At 44.6% G+C, this 18,388-nt stretch overlaps 1 protein-coding gene across 4 annotated transcripts in view; it reads right to left on the minus strand.

Moving 5' to 3' along the window:
• Positions 1 to 7,400: 7,400 nt before the first annotated feature.
• BTRC (beta-transducin repeat containing E3 ubiquitin protein ligase) overlaps positions 7,401 to 18,388 on the minus strand; it is a 117,180-nt gene continuing 106,192 nt past the window's right edge. For all 4 annotated transcript variants that reach the window (XM_062001046.1, XM_062001044.1, XM_062001045.1 and 1 more), the window contains 5 exons: positions 17,632 to 17,750; positions 13,158 to 13,268; positions 12,366 to 12,444; positions 8,825 to 9,018; positions 7,401 to 7,809 (listed from right to left, as the gene is read on the minus strand). In XM_062001046.1, coding sequence (XP_061857030.1) covers positions 8,857 to 9,018; positions 12,366 to 12,444; positions 13,158 to 13,268; positions 17,632 to 17,750 — 471 coding nt within the window. In that variant the 3' untranslated portion in view covers positions 7,401 to 7,809; positions 8,825 to 8,856. The remainder of the gene's footprint in view (positions 7,810 to 8,824; positions 9,019 to 12,365; positions 12,445 to 13,157; positions 13,269 to 17,631; positions 17,751 to 18,388) is intronic.

Genomic DNA, 18,388 nt, shown 5'->3' on the forward strand with positions numbered 1-18,388 from the left:
TGCTCAGAACACGAGTTTCCCTGGCCAAGCTGCCCTCCCCTGGTGAGCACTGCCCATCCTGACCCTCTTCAAACCCACCCAGCCACCACCCAACTGCTGAATTCAAAGGAAGCATTCTTATCTTTAAGAATTACATTAATTGTAGCCTAGTAGGCATGAACTGGCCAATTTCCTCTTTCCAAAAAACTGCCCTACTATAGTCTGGAAAGTGTGTATATAATATAACAGCCCCACCAAGATTTCATTTTAAAGCTGTAGGTTGATCAAATGCTGTTAATTTGAAGCTATGGTAAACATTACTTTCCTCCTTCATTTGAAGTGGAAATAAGGCACACATTTTTAAACAGAAAGGGTAATTAACCACTGAATCTATTTAAGATAAGCTGTCTGGTGTTCATTCTTTTCCAGTGGAAATTTACAATTGAGATTGCTTTTCTTTCTCTGAGACTCTCTTTAGTATTTTGATTTTTCAGACTTGATGCCAGCATTCCTGGGAGAAGTTTTCCATCCCATGCCCTGCAGCACAGCACTGACCCCATCCTAGCAATCTGGAATAAATACTCTGATCCTGGTCTTTAAACATCAAGGAGAAGGAGGGGAAGGACTATCTAAGGAACAGCTACAAAGAACCCACAAGGGGAACCTTGCAGAACACGGACTGGGCAGTACGTGTGTCGTTTGGATACACACGGAGTGCTGGAACTGTGAGGATGGAAGGTAAGGGGTCTCATCTGTGCGTGCTGCAGTCACATGTTGTTTAAGCCAAGCTGCATCCCGTGTTACAGACCCATCCCAAAAGATGGATGAAGCCTCTCGCTGCAATTCCTCTTCCAAATCTATTACCGGATGGGAGGAAAGAGCAGGGAGACAACACAAAGGTTGAAGCAGTGTAAATAGATACATACATAGAATTCCCAAACCCTTGCCAGAACAAAGCACAGGGCTGCTGGGAACCCTGTCAGAGGTAGAGACAGGGATTGGAAGAGATGGGAATCCTGCTGCCAGGGCTGGGGGAAAGCAGGAGCCTTCGCAATCTCCAGTCCCCCGCTGGGTCCCAAGAATGGAGCCAGCATGGAGAGAGGCGCGGGGTGAGCACGGGGTTGGTTTGTTTTCTGACCACCCCAGGAGTCAGGATCTTAAAAACTGCGGTGGCCTTTGTTTTAAAAGGGGCTGTTAAGTTCAAAAGGGAAGGATCCAAGGCTGCTATCCGAGAGGCAGGCGTTTTTAAGGAAAAGGTATTCTGAGGGCAAGAGTGCTTGTGTTGGAATCTGGGCGAGCTGTGAGCGTGACAGCATCCCCAGCCATGGAGCTGCGTGGTGGTGCTGAGATATGTCAATTACTCACTCATTATTGAACAGCAGGATTCTGATTAGCTTATAAAACAAATTTGTGCTTCTCCTACCAGGATCTTGCAATAGTACCCAGAAAAACACAAAGTCTTTATAGCTTCTCCCCCCTTCCCCACTTTTTTAATGGGCAGGATGGCTCCAGCTCTTCTGTGGAAGTCGCATCCATCCTCTGGCTTACAGAGCAGACTCGTTTGTCCCAGCCAGAGGCCACCAGCTATGAATGGAGAGTTTGTTAATTAAAAAGTATGCTGTGGTTTTAGGAATAAGTGGTTTTGGGTTTTTTTTCTGACTGCCAGAACAACCTTTTATGTTGTATTCATCAATGAGCAGCAGCTCTGAGGTGGGACCAGCTACCGCAGACCCCACATGCCCTGTGAAGCTGCATCTGCCCAGGCCTCAGGGCAAAGCTGTCCATCTTATGGCCAACACTTCAGGTGCTCACACTGCAAACGTCCTGCAGAGTGCACGTGTAGAAGTGTGACTCACACACACGGGGCTCGGGCAAACCACAGGCTTGATATTCTGACGGTGTCCTTCATCCCAAAAGGAAAACAGGAAAGATTCACAGCTTCATCTTTGTATTTGTATTTAAGTTATTTTCTGAACAGTTAAAAAAAAAAACAAACCCAAAACAAAACAAACCACACTGTTACCATGATCCTAGCTCAAGTGAACATTAGTACATTAACTACACGTCACCGTAACATAATCACAAAATTCAAAGCACTCATTACTTAAGAATCCAGATAACAAATATAGCAGAGTAACAAAAAGAAAACTCTGGAGAAACCATGTCCTTTCTCACCTCCTCCTCCTCCACAGCCACCTCAGCCTGAGCAGGCAGGGCTGATGCAGCACAGGCTGGCCTGGCTGGCTCGCAGCTCTCCTAAACCTGGGGATGGAAAGGGACTGGGAGACATGGGATCCCTTATAGTTGCTGAGGTCCACGTTGTTTTTCTGCCATGCTAAAACCGTGGCAGGGCCAAGCCCCACGATGCCCCACATGTGATAAAGGCAAAGCAGCTGAAAGCAAAATTTTAGGCTCAAAACCAGCTCCAGATTTTCACACTGAATTGCCTCCAAATTGTTTTTGTAAAGGCCACTGCAAATAGCCCGGGACAGGCCGGCCTCCCTCCTGCACCTGGAGCTTTGCTCAGGCATAAACCAGTCCTTGAGTGCCAGCAGATTCAAACACTGCCTGTAAAGGCAATGAATTGTTATTCATTATACAGGTACAGGCAGAGCTGTATCTGTCTGGTGGAGACTGGTATCTCATGTTGCTTTTCTGGTCACAGCTGTACTTTGCCCGAGCAGAAATCAGGATTCTTTTTTAGGGTGATAGGCTATTAAAGAACCTCTTTGGGAGCTGGCGACAAAATCTGAAGGGCTTGTGGTACATCTGTGTACGTGAACATCCCTCTGATTTTGAGAGTATCAGCAAAACATCACCAAGGATTAACCAGTGTTGCCATCTCCCACGGGACAGCCACTGGACAACAGATGTGGAAGCCCAGCGGTCTTCGGGAACAAGCACAAAGTCACAGGAAGTTTTCTGACAAGACAAGGGACAATTTATTCTGGCAGCATACCAAGGCTCACCCTGGGAGAGATGCTTTGGCAATCTGCCAGAAGTTTGGCTACACCTCATTTGGAAAAAAATGGGGTGAGGAGGAAAGGAGGGGAAGCCAAATGCTCAGCCTCAGCATGCAGCCAATCCTCTCAACCCACCAGTGAGGTTGTGGGGAAGGAAAGAACCCAGAGGACCTGCTGCTTCTGGGAGCCCCTGAAGGTGGGGACAGAAAGACCATGGCCCCCTCATACCAATCGATCCAGCTGGGATTTACTGGAAGAGGGATGGAGGGATTTCATATGGAGACCTCCTCTGGGGACAGCTGGGCCACTTGCTGTTGCCCCCTCCTTCTGGGAAGCTGCTGTTTATTGCTCTTGGGGGGAACAATGGTTGGGCAAGGCTCAGCATGTCGAAATGCATCATGCATGCCCCTGGGAGACCCTGGCAAAGTTCATTTTTGCCTTGGCAAGTGTAGTTTAGACCATCCTTTTCTCCTCAAGCCCCCAGTGCAACCGCATCACCGACCAGTTCAACAGTTGGAGGCCTTACTTGATTACCTCATGGTAATTTCTGATGTTCTCACAAAACCCCTCTGTTCTTCTACATCAACTACACAGGCTAAGAGATGCATTGTCCCCACTTCTGCAGAGATCCATCTCCATCCCTGCATCCTCTCCTACTCTTCAATCATTTGGGTTTTCTTTTTCCTTCTCCTCCCACAATTCAGAGCAAGCCCACAGTAGGAAGGAAGGCTGCTTCTTGTCTGCTTCTCTAGGTAGGAAGAGCTGCTAGTACTTGTGATTTATCACACACAAATATTCCTCCTGTGAGTGAACTTCGAAATCATCGGCCACAAAAGGCTGATCTCAAATGGTGTTAAAAGAAGCTAACAAAGTCAGGCAAAGAGCCTAACCTGGAGATGTGCTTCCCATTAGAGCTGGGATGCCAAAAAACTCAGAACCAAGCCTGGAGCTCTGCTCAGACTGAGAAAGGAAGAGGTGGCAGGGCGGGAAACACGTACCTGGGAGTGCAGAAATGCACATGGTCCTCTCCAGCTTTTTCAGTGTTCAAAATAAAACAAAAAAAAAGAAGAAAAAGAAAAAAGGATCCTTTGGAGCAGGAGCAGGGTAGGCAGAGCACGGTGGTCCAAGTCAGCTTCCAGTTTAGAAACAAGTGTAAAGCATTTCAATGTTTCCAATGATCGTGGACTTCTCAACTTGTCACGCGAATCCTTCCGTTCCAGCAGCGGATGTGTCTGTCCCTGAACGTTACTGGGGAGCAGAGGGAGCTGCTCCAGGAGACAGCTGCACAAGTTTGCTCACTGCAAATTCCTTCATGCCGTTTTCTATTTGCATATTTTAAAGCAAGCTGTGTTCCTCTGAGGAGAATTATTTGCAGCAAAACTGTGCCATATTGCAAAGGAGTCACAAGCAGGAGACGGTGTGGCCACAATGGATTGTCTTGCCCTCAGTGTCCCACACCTCCAGTGCTTTCCATCCCATAGTCCAGGGGGAAGGCCAGTGGGAGCTTCCTACCTGCAGGAGAAGTGCGGATTCTCTACCCAGCAGAGGTACTTCATCTCATTTCAAAGTGATGTGCAACACTTAAAGCCCACAGACACTTCCAGCCCTTTTTTTATCTCCTTTCAGCAGGCACATTCTAGTTGTTTTCATCATAAACTCTGCAATTACTCCAACCTGGCTGAGGGATTATCCATCCAGTTCATGCTGAAACCTCTCTCTCACATGCACTCTTGCACACTCACACACACACACACATATCCTAAGGGGGAGGGAAATTTGAAAAAGCCACTTCCTTCTGACATCAGGAGATCTACTTACCAGATTGCTCCTCTCTGGGGACACAATAAACACCACCAAATGTCACGCTGTGGCAGTTTCAAGTTCAAGTTAGATCAGTTAACTTCAGTTTCCTTCTTAGCTATCAGAAAATCTGTACAACTCGGGGAAGGGGGTAGGAACCCTCGTCCTTCTGCTGTTCTGTGTGAAGTACCCAGACAGAGTCCCTTCCTGGGGGTAAGACACCCTTCTTACTGTGTGCTAAACATGGATTTCAGCTGTTGCTTGCTACCTGTACCTTAAACAGCTCTATACAGCAGGAGTTCAAAGTACGGTACCACTTGAAGACCCAACAGTGCTTAGAAGTCACAGAACAGCAGCATGAAGCGGCAGGGCTATGACAACCAAAGACAATCTGCAGTGGTGCTGTCTCTGTGTTTGGCCAGCCAGTCTTCTGGTTCTCCCAAAATCTCTCAACCAGCAAAATAAAATGCATCCTTGTAGGTGCTGGCCACAAAGATGCAAATAAAATATTAGGAAGTCCTGCAGCCTCCAGAAGCTGGAGTAACAGATCATTGTTTTCTACAGTAACCTAAACGTAAAAGACAGAGCATGACCAAACAGGGAAAAAACCTACCAAATCTGCAGCAAAGGCCATACAAACCCCTGCTGACGTGCTACCATGCTGCAGGCCTTGTAATAACTGAGCTTAGAGGAACAGTGTTTAAATAACATTACACGTAAGACTCAGAACTTCAACTCAGCAAAGTCTGGGATGTAAACTTTGATTCTCTCTGCTCCCTTGCCACCACAGCTTGGGGATTGCAGTATGACTGATATGTAGAGCTGCCTGACGTCCAAGCCGACCTTCCTAGTCTTAAAAGTAGTGTCAAAATTAGTTGTGGATGAACTTATCCTTGTCACTCCGACATTTTATGACTCTGCAGAGGTAACTCACACTTGTCAGGGTTACCTGAACAGAGCTGTCAACCTGTTTGACTCTACAGTAAGAGCTCAAACAGAGAACAGGAGTGTCACCATATGCTCTGAAATGCTCCTTAGAACTGATGTAGTCTCTAGGCTCAATGACAATACAAAGAGCTGAGTGCTCAACACTGCTGCCCATGTGCTTCAGGAACCGCAGTAAGTCTCCCCAAGCACCAGCTTTCCCTTCCTCCTTAACTCCTTTGCCTTCTTAGCTGTCACCAAAACAATCTGAACCCTCTGGACTGCTCTTTGGGGACTCTCGGCCCAGCTCCCTGTAAAATTTCAATGGTGGAAAAAGTGCACCCCAAGCAATGAGGAGCAATGCAACTGCTTCCCCAGCAAAGAGAAGCTGATGAGAATAGCTTAAAAAAAATTCCCACCTGCCAAGTTCCAAACTGAGAGGGTGTTAACAAAGCCTGTTTAAAACCTCTCCAGCCCAGGACTGAAGAGCCCCTGTTTCCTACTGTGGGACTGAAGCAACTCCCCACTATGGCAGTGTGGGTTATTCAAGACCTACAGTGGAAGATCTGGGCCCAAACCTGGAATGGCCAGAGACCGATTTACAGAGTCTTTCCTAATCTAAATGCAGTCCTGCTGCAATTCCTCCCAGTTCTTAAGAAGAGCTGTTTGCCCCCAGACCTCTGTGTCTAGTTGAGAGATGTGTGGAATTGTTTCTCATGTCCCTCCTCTTTAGGGCTATTTTTATCTTCTACACAATGGCAGGTTGCAAAAGCCTCAGCTAGAAAGCAAAGATCCAGCTCAGCTATCAGCAAAGGGACTCATCAGGCGGTGTCCCTGAACTGCAATGCAGCATGCACGGAGGTTAGAGGAGCATACCAGAGGCTTTCTAGCAAGATCATCCCCAGACACGCTGCAGAACTGGCCAGGCCCACTGCTAACTGTACTGACTGTACCCATGGCCACACTCATTCTGCTCATTCTCCATCATCAGGGGACTGTGCCTTTCTTTGCTCAGTCATAGCAGCAAAGTCTTATTGTCACGGCCAGAGTGCTTATGTAGTGTCTCCACTCCAGGGTGGCTCGATCTTAAAAGCTTCGTGAGGTTTTTAGCAGCTCCCTCTTCCAGCACCCAGCTATGGCCTCTCTGAAGGGAGAAGGAATGGAAGGAAAAGAGCAATGTCCAGCTTTCCTCTTCACCCCAGTCTCAAACTCCATCCAATTTACAGAATGATTCGTAAGTCATCAGTAGTACACTGTCTTCAGGGAGAGCAGCAGGAGGAAGATGGTACAGCAATCCCTCTGCTAGTGAAATACTGCCCTGGGCCGATGTTTCACCCGGGGTGGGGGAGGCCGAGATCTCAGCCCCAGTCCATCATGCTTGGGACTTTGGCAGAAGAGAGCTTAACTTTTAAATGACTAGCATTCCCCAGCCAAGCAGATGTTAAGGGAGACTACAATACACATCCAGCTTCCAAAGGGTTAGCATAGCAGGCAGGAGAGGAAAGAGATGGATTTGGCTCATAATAGTCAAATTTCAAGGGTCCTCTCTCCACAAAAAATAGGTCTGCAGTCAGAACAGCCAAAAGCCGCAGGGAAGTGGTGGAGGGGGGCTGGTCTGCCTGTTATAAGTGGGTCTGTTGCTCTTCAGAGCTGAATGCTTTTTCAAAGGCCTAGCAATGGATATTGATTTCAGCCTCCCCCCCACCACCCTCCCTCCCTCCCACCCACCCTGAAGTGACTCTCTCAGCAGGATGCACTGTGGCTATAAGTCTTCTGCTTAACAGCAAAGCAACACATTCTGGCAACATCTTAAATATATTCACAGGACATCTGCGACTGGGTTTGGAGGGGAACCAAACAGGGTAAAGGGAAAAGGAGTGCACAGGAAGAGGGAGATGAGGGAGGAAAGGGATGGGAAGGTTTAAAAATGTTAACTGTTCATGAAAGATAAAAGTCTTCTTCTGATATAGCAGCACTTTAGCAGTCAGCCACGCTGAGTAGACCCTGTCTGAGATCAACCGCATGCCAACTTTGTTCCAGAAACAAGTCAGAGAGCCTCTCTCTTCAGCAAGTATTGGTTACGTGGATAGTTCTTTTGTCCTGGCATTGGCAGATAATTTAAATACTGCAGCTTAAATGAGTCCTGGGAACAAAAAAAAAGAGAACAAACCAAACAATCCACATTTGTACTAAACCTTTCAATGATTTAGAAGAATGTTTAATTGAAGAAATGAAGACGGCTGATCTGACAGCTCCAGAGCCTCCCTGTGCTCATCACATCAAACAGGCTACAGGATGTGCCCCTTGGCAGAGCATTTTCATAACAAAATGTCACTGTGGACACTCCCTTACAGAAACCTGTTGGCTTTGCTGCTGTTTTTCTCAAGCTATTAACAGTAATTGTGCACATACCTACCAAAGTGGGCAATCATGCTGTCTCCCCCTTCATTCCCATCAAATCCACCCTACAACTGGCCCAAACATATGAAACACTGTCTTCCCTACACTGTGCTAGTCAAGACAAAACAGGTAAAGTGATGAGCTTAGCCATATTACCTTCATATCAGTGAGGCTCTGATATGAATGATTCAACACCTAGAGAGAATGAGGGCTAGGCCCTATCTGCAAATGATTTTGCACATTGATGCATCTTGATTAAATTCGCCCAGGGTTGTGCCTCAGTGTCTGCTCCCCTACCCAGACTGTTCTCTTGAATCAGCTTTCTGCAGAGTGAGAAGAACGGTCACCACTTCAGAGGGAGGGAAGAAAGCCGACAGTTCTTGGCAAAACCCTCCTGCCTGATGACAACTGCCCAGGGTCAGGCCATCTGCATCCCCTTGTTAAGCAGCAGCTGCTCTACTCATTCTGCAGAAACTCATCTTCCTTCTAGACAGCAGTGATAGCTGATTTAATTATTGATGATGGACAGAGAAGAAGTTCTTGAGGGGAACTCACAGGCATCACATGCCACAAATCTTAAAATAAAGTCCCTATTCTGAGGCATCAAAACCATTCCTGTCCATTCACAGGACACTGTAATTACTGATTAAACTAGATAAAAGATACTGATAGGCCAAGCCAGTTACTCAAGGAGCAGGCTTGCACTACATCCAGTGTCACCTTTGAGCCCCATTTCATTTTAATGTGTTTTTTTTTACCTGTGAGAGTGTGAGGTACAGTGTAGTGTTATTTATCTTGAGATGTAGGTATATGTTCTGGATGGGGAACGAGTGGACTCTGCTTGGGCAGCTGGGTCATTCAGAAAATCCCAGATGAGGATGGTGTCATCATGTGAGCTGCTGACAATCTGGAACTCATCAAACTGAAGTCGAAAGACTCTTCCAGAATGCTCCTAAATGCAAGTGGGAGACACAGCATGTTACACAGCACGGAGCAAAGAACATGAAGCTGGGCTTGTGTTCTAATGTTATATTCATTCCTCAGTGAACCCCACACAACGCACTGTGTATCACCACCATGTAACATAAATTAAGCCCGTTTTCAGTGAAAAGGGTTTCTCATATCTGAGTACTTGGCTCATAGGGAGTTTAGAGTTTTTACACTTATTCCCATACTCCTTAAATCCCACTATTGGACACACACTCTGAAGAACAAACCAAACTTGCTCCACCACTGGAGCACTGACTTCCTTGCTCCATGGTGACACTCTTCCCTGAAACCACAGCACTCCCAGATGCAGTGGGTTACAGCCGGAGAGATGAGAACTTTGCACCATTGCTGCTGCTGCAGAGGAAAGAGCTTAATAGTGCAGGACACAGTCCAGTGTAAAGTCCAGTGGCACAGCAATAATTCCTCTTAAGCAGTTCTAAAAATATGAACTAGAAATGATATTCTTTATAGGCAGTTTGCATTCTGCTCTGAGGCTGAGTGGAAATGGCATGACGATTTGGCAGGAGTTCAGACTGTAATTAACAGGAGGTGATGGCAAGATCCTGGATATCACACAGCAGATCCCCTATGCTTTCTCTTTTGCACTGCCTGGGTTTTTGTGGGTGCTTACAGCGCTGTGAGAGTGAACAGTGGCCTCCTCGATCAGAAGGGAACAGAAACCATGAGAGCAGACTGAGCCTTATCTCTTCTATTAATACATATTTCTCTTTAGTGCTCACATATTGTAAAGGGCTTATGGTCAGGAAAAAAACCCATGATTTAAAATATTTGAGTATTGAAAATACAGGTTTTTCAGATATTTAGACAAAAGAGAATTGTTAACTATTCAATGGGAAGCCTCTGTCTTGTGGCACAGGGCTACAGAAACACAGCTTGGTTTGCAAGGCACAACAGCTGCTTTCAAGTTAAACTCTGCAGTTTTAAATGAAAATTAACTGAAAATACACACACACACACACAAGTCAGCTTCTGTTTTGAAGATAATTTTTCAAAAAGGTCCAGTCACTGGAACCTTTCTGATGTTCATAACTCAGATTTGTCTTAAAAACACCTTACGGGTTTCTATCTTCCCACCTATTCCAGCGAGAATTGCTTCTCCAGACTCTGTGTTGTTGCAGTAAAGTAAGTGAAGTTCTTGCTAAAAAAGCTCTCACTACAGCAGTCAGATTCACTGAGGGACTGCTCACAGAGGTGCCAAGAGAGACAGAGGTACTTTCAAAGCCTGTTTCCAAAATTCCTTTTTCTCCCCCAGTCACTGCAGGCTAAGTAAAGGTTGCCCTAGAAGTTCCCCACACCACCTGCCCTTTGCTGCTGCAGTGGCAATAAGAAGCCTGCATAACCTAAGTTCAGGCCACGAGGATCTGAGCCTCCTAAGGAAAAGCTGAGCTATGTGCTTATTCTGTGCCTAGGAAGCTTCTGTCAAATTCATGTGGCCGCTGTTCCAGCTAACTGAAGACAAAACTGGAAGGGACCTGGCATGCAGCAAACATTTGTTATCTGTGCACTTTCCTCCTACTGTTTGAAAATTGAACACAAGCAGCAGGAGACTCACGATGTTCATTGTGCAGCCAGGTTTAATTTTGGAGGCCGAGGGAAGAGAAAAAAGCCCTCCCAAGCCACGGGTAAGCGGGTATAAGGACACCCTGTTGTCATAAAAGTGGAAAGTCCTAAAAGCACCACAACAGCCTCCTCCGCCCTCCCTCTTCTGGCCCCCTCCATTGCTATCAAACAGGGATTTATGGGTATCCATGTGTTGAGATTCCTACAGTGTTTCCATCCCACCGCTTCTGATTTATAATATAATTAGCTGGGGCACTTTGGCTGTCCACTGCTGGAAAATGCAGAGGAAATCACACCAGTTAAATTAAGTCTACAGGTTACTAGGCAGACATTTGTCTCAGGCTGGAGCAGGAACACTGCTAATACCAAGCTGAAGTCTTAGACTCTCAGGATATGTGCTCATGAGCACAGAGTTGTTCCACAGTTTGCAACTGGGTGGCTCATGACAAAGAGTTTTTCTGGATTTCAGCCATGAAACTATTTGCAGTTCTATTTGGCTAACAAGCAGGTTTTTCAACATAGTATCTGTAGGGATCCAAGGCTCTCACAGATTCTTACTCTGCAGCTTATGGTCCAAAGAAATGATTGGAAAAGAGTTAACATGGCTTAATCATATACTGCCTGTCAGCTGAGTCACAGTAACCCTCACAGCCTGCACCAAATGTGAAGTACTGTAGTGAATCTACAACAGCAGCAAATCAGGTTGTAGGTGAGTGTGCAGAAAGCCAGCTATTACAGCTCAACTGGTGAGAGGTAACATCCTTGTACAGAACCAGTCAGCCTTGGTGTGATCTGGGTTTAGACATCAGGCTACAGTCACATGCCACGGCAGGAAAAGGTCCAACATATACCAACACTGACACTGCTCAAACATTTCTTATCCAAAAAAATCAAAGGATTTAGTACTTCTTTTGCAATGAGAATTTGGTACTAGACTGAAATTTTCCTTTATCCCCACAGCAAGTGTTGTCAGAGCAACAAAAGTGCAAGTTTTTTGTAGTGAATGTGATGGAGGAATGCTTCTAAGAACTACCCCATGGCCTTGGCTGGACTGGCATTTTTCTCACAGCCTTCCCATATCATTCTAAAACCAGTGCAGAGCCACTGTGAAGCACAACTGTGAAGGCTGTTAATGCTCACACAACGATATTTTTAACCACATCATCATCAGATCTGCACTAAGTCACTGCACTAACTCATCTGCACTTACCAATGGGCAGCATGAAAGGAGCAGTTCCTGTTTAAGGATGATACAATTTCACTGTCTGTTCCAGTCCTTACCTTGTCTTTCCTTAAACACTCAAAAGCCAGTTAAAAGCAATCCCAAGGGTGTTTTTATGTTCTTGTCCCTCAAATTTGGAATATACTGCTTTTCTTTAAGAAATTTCCTGTCAACAATTCAGACAATGTACTACTACATTGTTAGGTAAACACAGGTAAAAGTAAACTCACTGGCACAGGGATTCCAAGAAGGACAAGTCTCACGGACAACTAAATGGATTTAGTTATTAACTTTAAATCACAGAACAAAACTGTTAAAAAGCAGATGAAATCTCCACAGGTTCTAATTCTTAGTGTCTTATAGCTTGCAATATTAAAAACAAGTGGGACACCCAAAGAAGCCAGACCCGTAGAAATGATTTCTATGTCCTGTAGACTGGAGTTTGAGTTTTCCTGGCTCAAGCACACTTTTCTGCCCTCTCCACCACCCCAACCAAAAGCTCTTACCACAAGAGTTCGCAAGCAGAGGGTCCCTGCTGGAGCACGGGGGTCCAAAGCAGCCACAAGATCCCATACTTTAATTTTCCTAGTAGTGAAAGAACAGACAAACATCATGGCTCTGTTAAGGAGAAAAGAGCAAGTGCTCATAGAGAAAAAAACCCCTGTCAGTAGGGCTTAGCTAATATACCAGTTCAAGGAAAATTCACAGAATCATAGGTTCAAAAAGATCTGTAAGATCATGGAGTCCAACCCCTCACCTCACACTGCCCAGCCCAACACTAAACCACGGCCCTTAGCACCTCAGCTACACGATTACAGGAATCCTTCTGCTCTTGAGAACTAGTTCTTGCACTTCCCCTTTGTAAAGCTTACAGAGCTTAATGGGAGAACAAACATGCTGTCAACAAAGTAAACAATCTAAAAAGCAGGTGATAACAGCTAACAAAAACATGTGGGACTGCAGACAGTCTGTAATGGCACACGGTTCAGAAGCCATAGCCACAGATGGGAAAGACTGTTCTTACCAGTGGTTGGGTTAGAAGAAGTTTCAGGTTGTCGTTTAGGTATTTTTACAAGTTAAAGAGCTGGACCACACACATGAAATCACACTGACTAGTTTCAGAAGAAGGGAAAAAAAGGTTTACTTTATAGCATGGTCCCAATTCACTGCCTATGAAAAGGACTTCTCGATATGACAGGCAAAGACTGTTAATATTCATAAGGAAGATGCAGCAAAGTGGGATGTAAGACACTGAGACAGACAGGAAGGTGCAAGGTATTGAGTGCACAGAGCCTCACCCATCATAGGCCCCGCTGACTATCCTCTTGTTATCAAAGCGTATGCATCTCACCAGCTCTTCATGGCCTTCCAGGACCCGTAAACATGCCCCACACTCGATATCCCACAGCCTAGAAAAGAGCACAAAGAAGCACTAAGAAGTTTTGAATATCTCATCATTGCAACAAAACATTTGGTCTTTGCTTGTAGTTAGTGGAAACTTGGAAATAACAATTACAATGAGACAACAAAGAAGAAACAAACCACATTCATCACTCCTTTTCCTGTTGTTAAGTGGTGCATGCTTTTCAAAGTGACTCTGTTTTGTTACAGTATCACATGAGAAATGAGTCAGAGAGCAAAAATGTTAAGATCAGTTGTGTCTAGTATCTACCATTCTGGTAACACAGGATATCTCCCAGTTATCTTCACAGTAAGACTCATAATGTTATTCTACTGAAACTGATTTTTCATAGAAGTATCCTGCCTTGGTTTTAAGACATTAAGAGAGGGAGACTCACCAATCCCCTTGGCAGCTTGTTCCAATGTTAATATCACTTTCATAAAGGCACACGTCCCTTTCTGTACCCCTACATGCCTAGTTCTGATTTGGAGACTACCATCAGAAAAATTAAGACAACACCACAGTAGTGAAAGGCACAAGAATTAAAAAGGCTTTTTTACTTATCCTTTCTCTCCCTGAAGGTACATTTACTCTGATTGAGGCACCTTATACGTAAGCCACAACAGGCACTCTATGTCTATTAATTTGTCATGTATTTTCTTCTCCTCTCAAATAATTCCTGTGGCTCTCTGCTGTTTCTAATAAGTCAGTGTTTTTTAAAAGTTCTGGCAACAAAATCAGTACACAGTATTACAGTATTTGAAGCTGGAACACAAAAAGTTCCACTTAAACATAAGAAAAAACTATTTCACTGTGAGGTGAGGGAGTCCTGGCACAGGCTGTCCAGAGGGGTTGTGGAGTCTACTTCCTTGGAGGTCTTCAAGACCCGCCTGGACATGTTCCTGTGTGACCTGATCTAAGTGTCCCTGCTTCTGCAGGGGGGTTGGACCAGATGATCTCTAAAGGTCCCTTCCAACCCCTACCATTCCATTCCATTCCATTCCATTCCATTCCATTCCATTCCATTCCATTCCAATCTCAGTAAGAGACCCAGCAAAAAGTCTTAGCTGTAAATAGCAGTTTTGGGGTTTGTGGAGGATTTTCAACATGGAGAATAAATGAAAACACATTCAATTATTTTTAAAACTAACACATTTCCTTGAAAAATACTTTAGGAATGCTTGAAACAGTTATGAGGAAAGTCTATTTGTTTCCCACAATTTTCCCAGCTCTTTGACATGACTCCCAGTTACCACAGATAAAGCAAGATTATTTGCCTACAAGGAGTGAAATCCTTTGACATGTATTGTCTAGAGGTGTTCCACCTCTGGCTGAGTCACGCTCTGCTCACCCAGCAATTTTTTAGTAGCAGTATCTGCTGTGGCTCTCTGACACACAGCTGAAAGAAAGCAGTCACAGATGTCCTTAAACATTCCTTCAATTAGCGTTCAGACTGACATGAACTTCACAGCAGTGAGAAACACAGGTGGTTTGTAGAATTTCACTGGGTGACAGACAACAAAAGAGATAAACTATCCCCACATATTTTACTCCTGAGTTCCCCTGGGGAATAATCTACCTCCAGTGGATGTGTGCCTAAGGCTGGTGGACAATGACTGCTCTAAATCTGGACAACAGAGGAATGAGCAGAACTTTCATCACTGTAGACCTGGGAAAGGATTTGCCTGCGTTTGAGGCCAAAGAGGAGCATGAGGCGACTCTTTGATCCCCGAAGCTGATCTTTCAGCAACCTGTGAGGATCCCAATTGTTTCACATAAGTACCAGCACAACAGTCAAGGTCAGAGCAGGAAACTCCATGGTAAAGGTCAGCCAAAGGCACTCTGGCTGATCAGAGAGCATTAAGTCTCTCAAAGACTGTAAATGGGATGGATAATGCCAGAAATGAACTGGTGCAGAAAGGTTTGAAGAGCAATCTTGTGCCAAGAACTTTCATGCCATGTGTTTCCATTCCTTGCCATCAATCCTGAGATTGTCAGCAGCACTGGGAAGCTGCATCACACTAATTCAGGCCTGTATTTTCATGTCCCAGTTTGAGGTTTTACCTGAATCTGAATGGGATTTTAGGAGATCGTGTCCCTAGCCATGTGGGGAATGGGCCTGCATGTACAAAAGGGATAACTGCTATGTAGGAGCAGAATCTCCTGGTAGAACTGGTGCCAAAGGTACTTCTCAGATTTGATAGCCTCCTCATATTTCCAATTCTTTAAACAGCCAAAGGACCAAATAGTAACTCAAGGCTTGAGAACTAACTACAAAAAAGTCACTACAAAGGGTATGCAGTCAAAATCCCTGCCACCCTTCCTATAGCTTTGGGAGAACTACTGGAAGTAGAGGCAGTTCTGTGATTATCTCAGTCTTTAATCCACTTGAAGTCCTGGCAAAGCCAGAAGACTTACAGAAAGCAGGTGAGCCTGAATCCCCATCTCCTAGAGATAATGCTGTTTCCTATACAGTCCAGTATCAGGTTCCAATGTGTGCACACACCACAGGTTGAATATACACATGCAAATCAACCACTCATTTAAAAATTAACGTGAGGTAATCCAACATAATTCTATTTTCTTGCTCTAAATTATCTTTTTCCCCTCTTTCAATATCATGCTTGTCTGTAGCAATTAAGAACTTTGGCCCTAGGGGCCAAGCTACTGAAGTGATTGGATTAAATCTGATGAACCAGTTTCTAGCAGACAGAAATCAGCACAATGACAGCAATGCCTATGGAGCTGTGTCCCCTTAAACTGGTGGAAATTTCAACTCCAAATCAAAACCTAAATGATTTTTAAACATGCAGTCTCCCTACAGAAGAAAGATACTGGTTTCTTCAGTTACTTCACTTGTCCTTACATTTGCAGTTGCAAAACTAGAAATTGCAACAAACTTCAAATTCTCCATCACAAGGCAGCCTCTACTAAAGGCCAACACACAACATCTGGTATTTTACAATGGATTCGAAGAAAACATACAGAGCACCCTGCCCTTTCCTAATCACCTCTGCTAACAGCTGGAAGAGAATGATGTGACCAGGTAAGTCTTGTGCCTTGCTGCCAAACTTGACTTCCATCACGATTCAGTGTCAAAATTCCTGAAATTCCAGCACACTTAATCTGTCAGCTGTGGATTTTGTCCAATGTAAGCATAAAAGTAACTGTATGCCTCTTTAAGTGTTATCGCTATCTTGACATTTATTTTTATTAGCACTGCAAATCGTATTTTAGATCCTTCCCTCACTCCTGTCACATTTAACTATTTCTTTAATTCTGAGACCAAGTTTCATAGTGCAATTGCAGAGGGTTATTTTTGTCTGTTGGAAATGCAGAAGTTCTCAACATGTATACACATGGTGCTACTCTTACACAATGCCTGTAATACGTTTTCCCCTGACTAAGAGACAGAAGTTCCAGCTCTCTTGGTCATGCTCTCAGAACAATTTATATTAAAATCTGGTACAATGACTGGCTGATGTCAACCAAAGGACCATCATTTTCCTACAGAATGCAAAGCAAGGAGAGGTAGTGTGTTGCAAGCATAGTCCACAGGCAAAAAGTAGTATGAATCCTCCTCACTGAGGAGAAATTATTACTGACATGCAAAGTGAAGGGTTTCTGCTTACGCTGTCCAGCTTTCAAGATTTATCAGAAGACAGACAATTATTTAAAGCAATGGCAAAGACAAAAGGGAGGTTGCTCTTACTCCTGTTTGAATGACAGAGCCATTTCCCTACCTCATGTACAATACTATTCAAGCTTGGTCTGTACATTCCAAGATTAATGGGACATTCCTCTGTCAGCAGCTGCAGGATGTAGGGAGAAATCTTGGCTCATGACACCAGAAAGAGTTAAATCTCAGATTGCAACCAGGGCAGCTGGAGAAGTGCAAAAGGCAGCAAACTGAACTTCATGCTCTAAACCAGCTGTTCCAAACTTAACCAGGTGCCAAGTACCACAAGGAGAGTTTGGCGAGAGCCCAGGAGGATTTCTGCAGAGGATTAAATGCCTCTTCTGCAAATCTGACCCCCTTAACTAGACACACAGCCCAATTAAAACATCATGAGAGGACATCACAGAAGTGGTACTTGCCAGCTCTTTCATACACCAGAATTGTCAGAGCAATGCAACTTGTTGACTAGTATGGGACTCTTGAGATCCAGAGGATGAGAGACAACACAGTAAAACAGGCTTCTAATATCTCTTTCCAGTAGTTCCCAATGTTCTATACCACAGAAGTCGTCTTTGAAATATGCTTTGAAATATGGGTACAGAGCACTTCAGTTGCCCAGCCTCTGCACATGCCAGGGAATCAGAACCAACATGCTTGCACAGAACTCTGCAATGAGGAGTGTGACTCTCACCTGATAGTATTATCTGAAGAGCCACTCACTACCAGCCTGTCTCTGTACTGCAGACATGCGATGCCTCGTTTGTGGCCATTTAAGGTGCGCACAAATTCGCAGGTACCGGTGTTCCATACCTGTGACAGGAAGGAGGGAGGGAACAACACAGAGACAAAAGTAAGAGGCTAACAAAAGCTAGTCTCTGTATGAGAGCATTCAGAATGCCCTTCACTGAAAATGGTATCATTAAGACTGGGAAAATTATCCCTCTGATGACTTGTGACTATCGTCTGCAGCTGTTAGCAGCTGGAGTCACTGCACACAGACAACTTCTGTCACCCCCTGTGAGGATTAGCTTCCAAAATCAGGCTTTAGCACTCTTTAGACTATGATTTAGTCTACATAGGATTTCAACTTTTCTCAGTTTTAATGCTGAAGAGTGGGATTATAGGAGTAACAAGTGACTCTTGCCCATTCACCTTGTCTTTTGCCCCCATGCTGCCCTCTGGTAACTGTTTGAGTGACTGATGCAGAAACATCTTATGGAAGTGATCAAGTTGAAAAAGAACAGAGAAAAAAACCTGTCCTTTTTCAGCTGCATCTGGATCTGATTGCCATACAGCTCTGTAAACAAGTTGTGCAAGCTCAACAGAGGAGGGACGAGCAGGAAGAATACTGCTTCTAAAGGAAAATCTGTTTAATAACTACCAAGAACCATTTTCCCTGTCTGATCACTGTTCTTGGCTATTAAATAACCCAGTGCTACAAATAAAAA

The sequence above is a fragment of the Colius striatus genome, chromosome 8 (genome assembly GCF_028858725.1).
Source record: "Colius striatus isolate bColStr4 chromosome 8, bColStr4.1.hap1, whole genome shotgun sequence".
NCBI classification, from domain to species: Eukaryota; Metazoa; Chordata; class Aves; order Coliiformes; family Coliidae; genus Colius; species Colius striatus.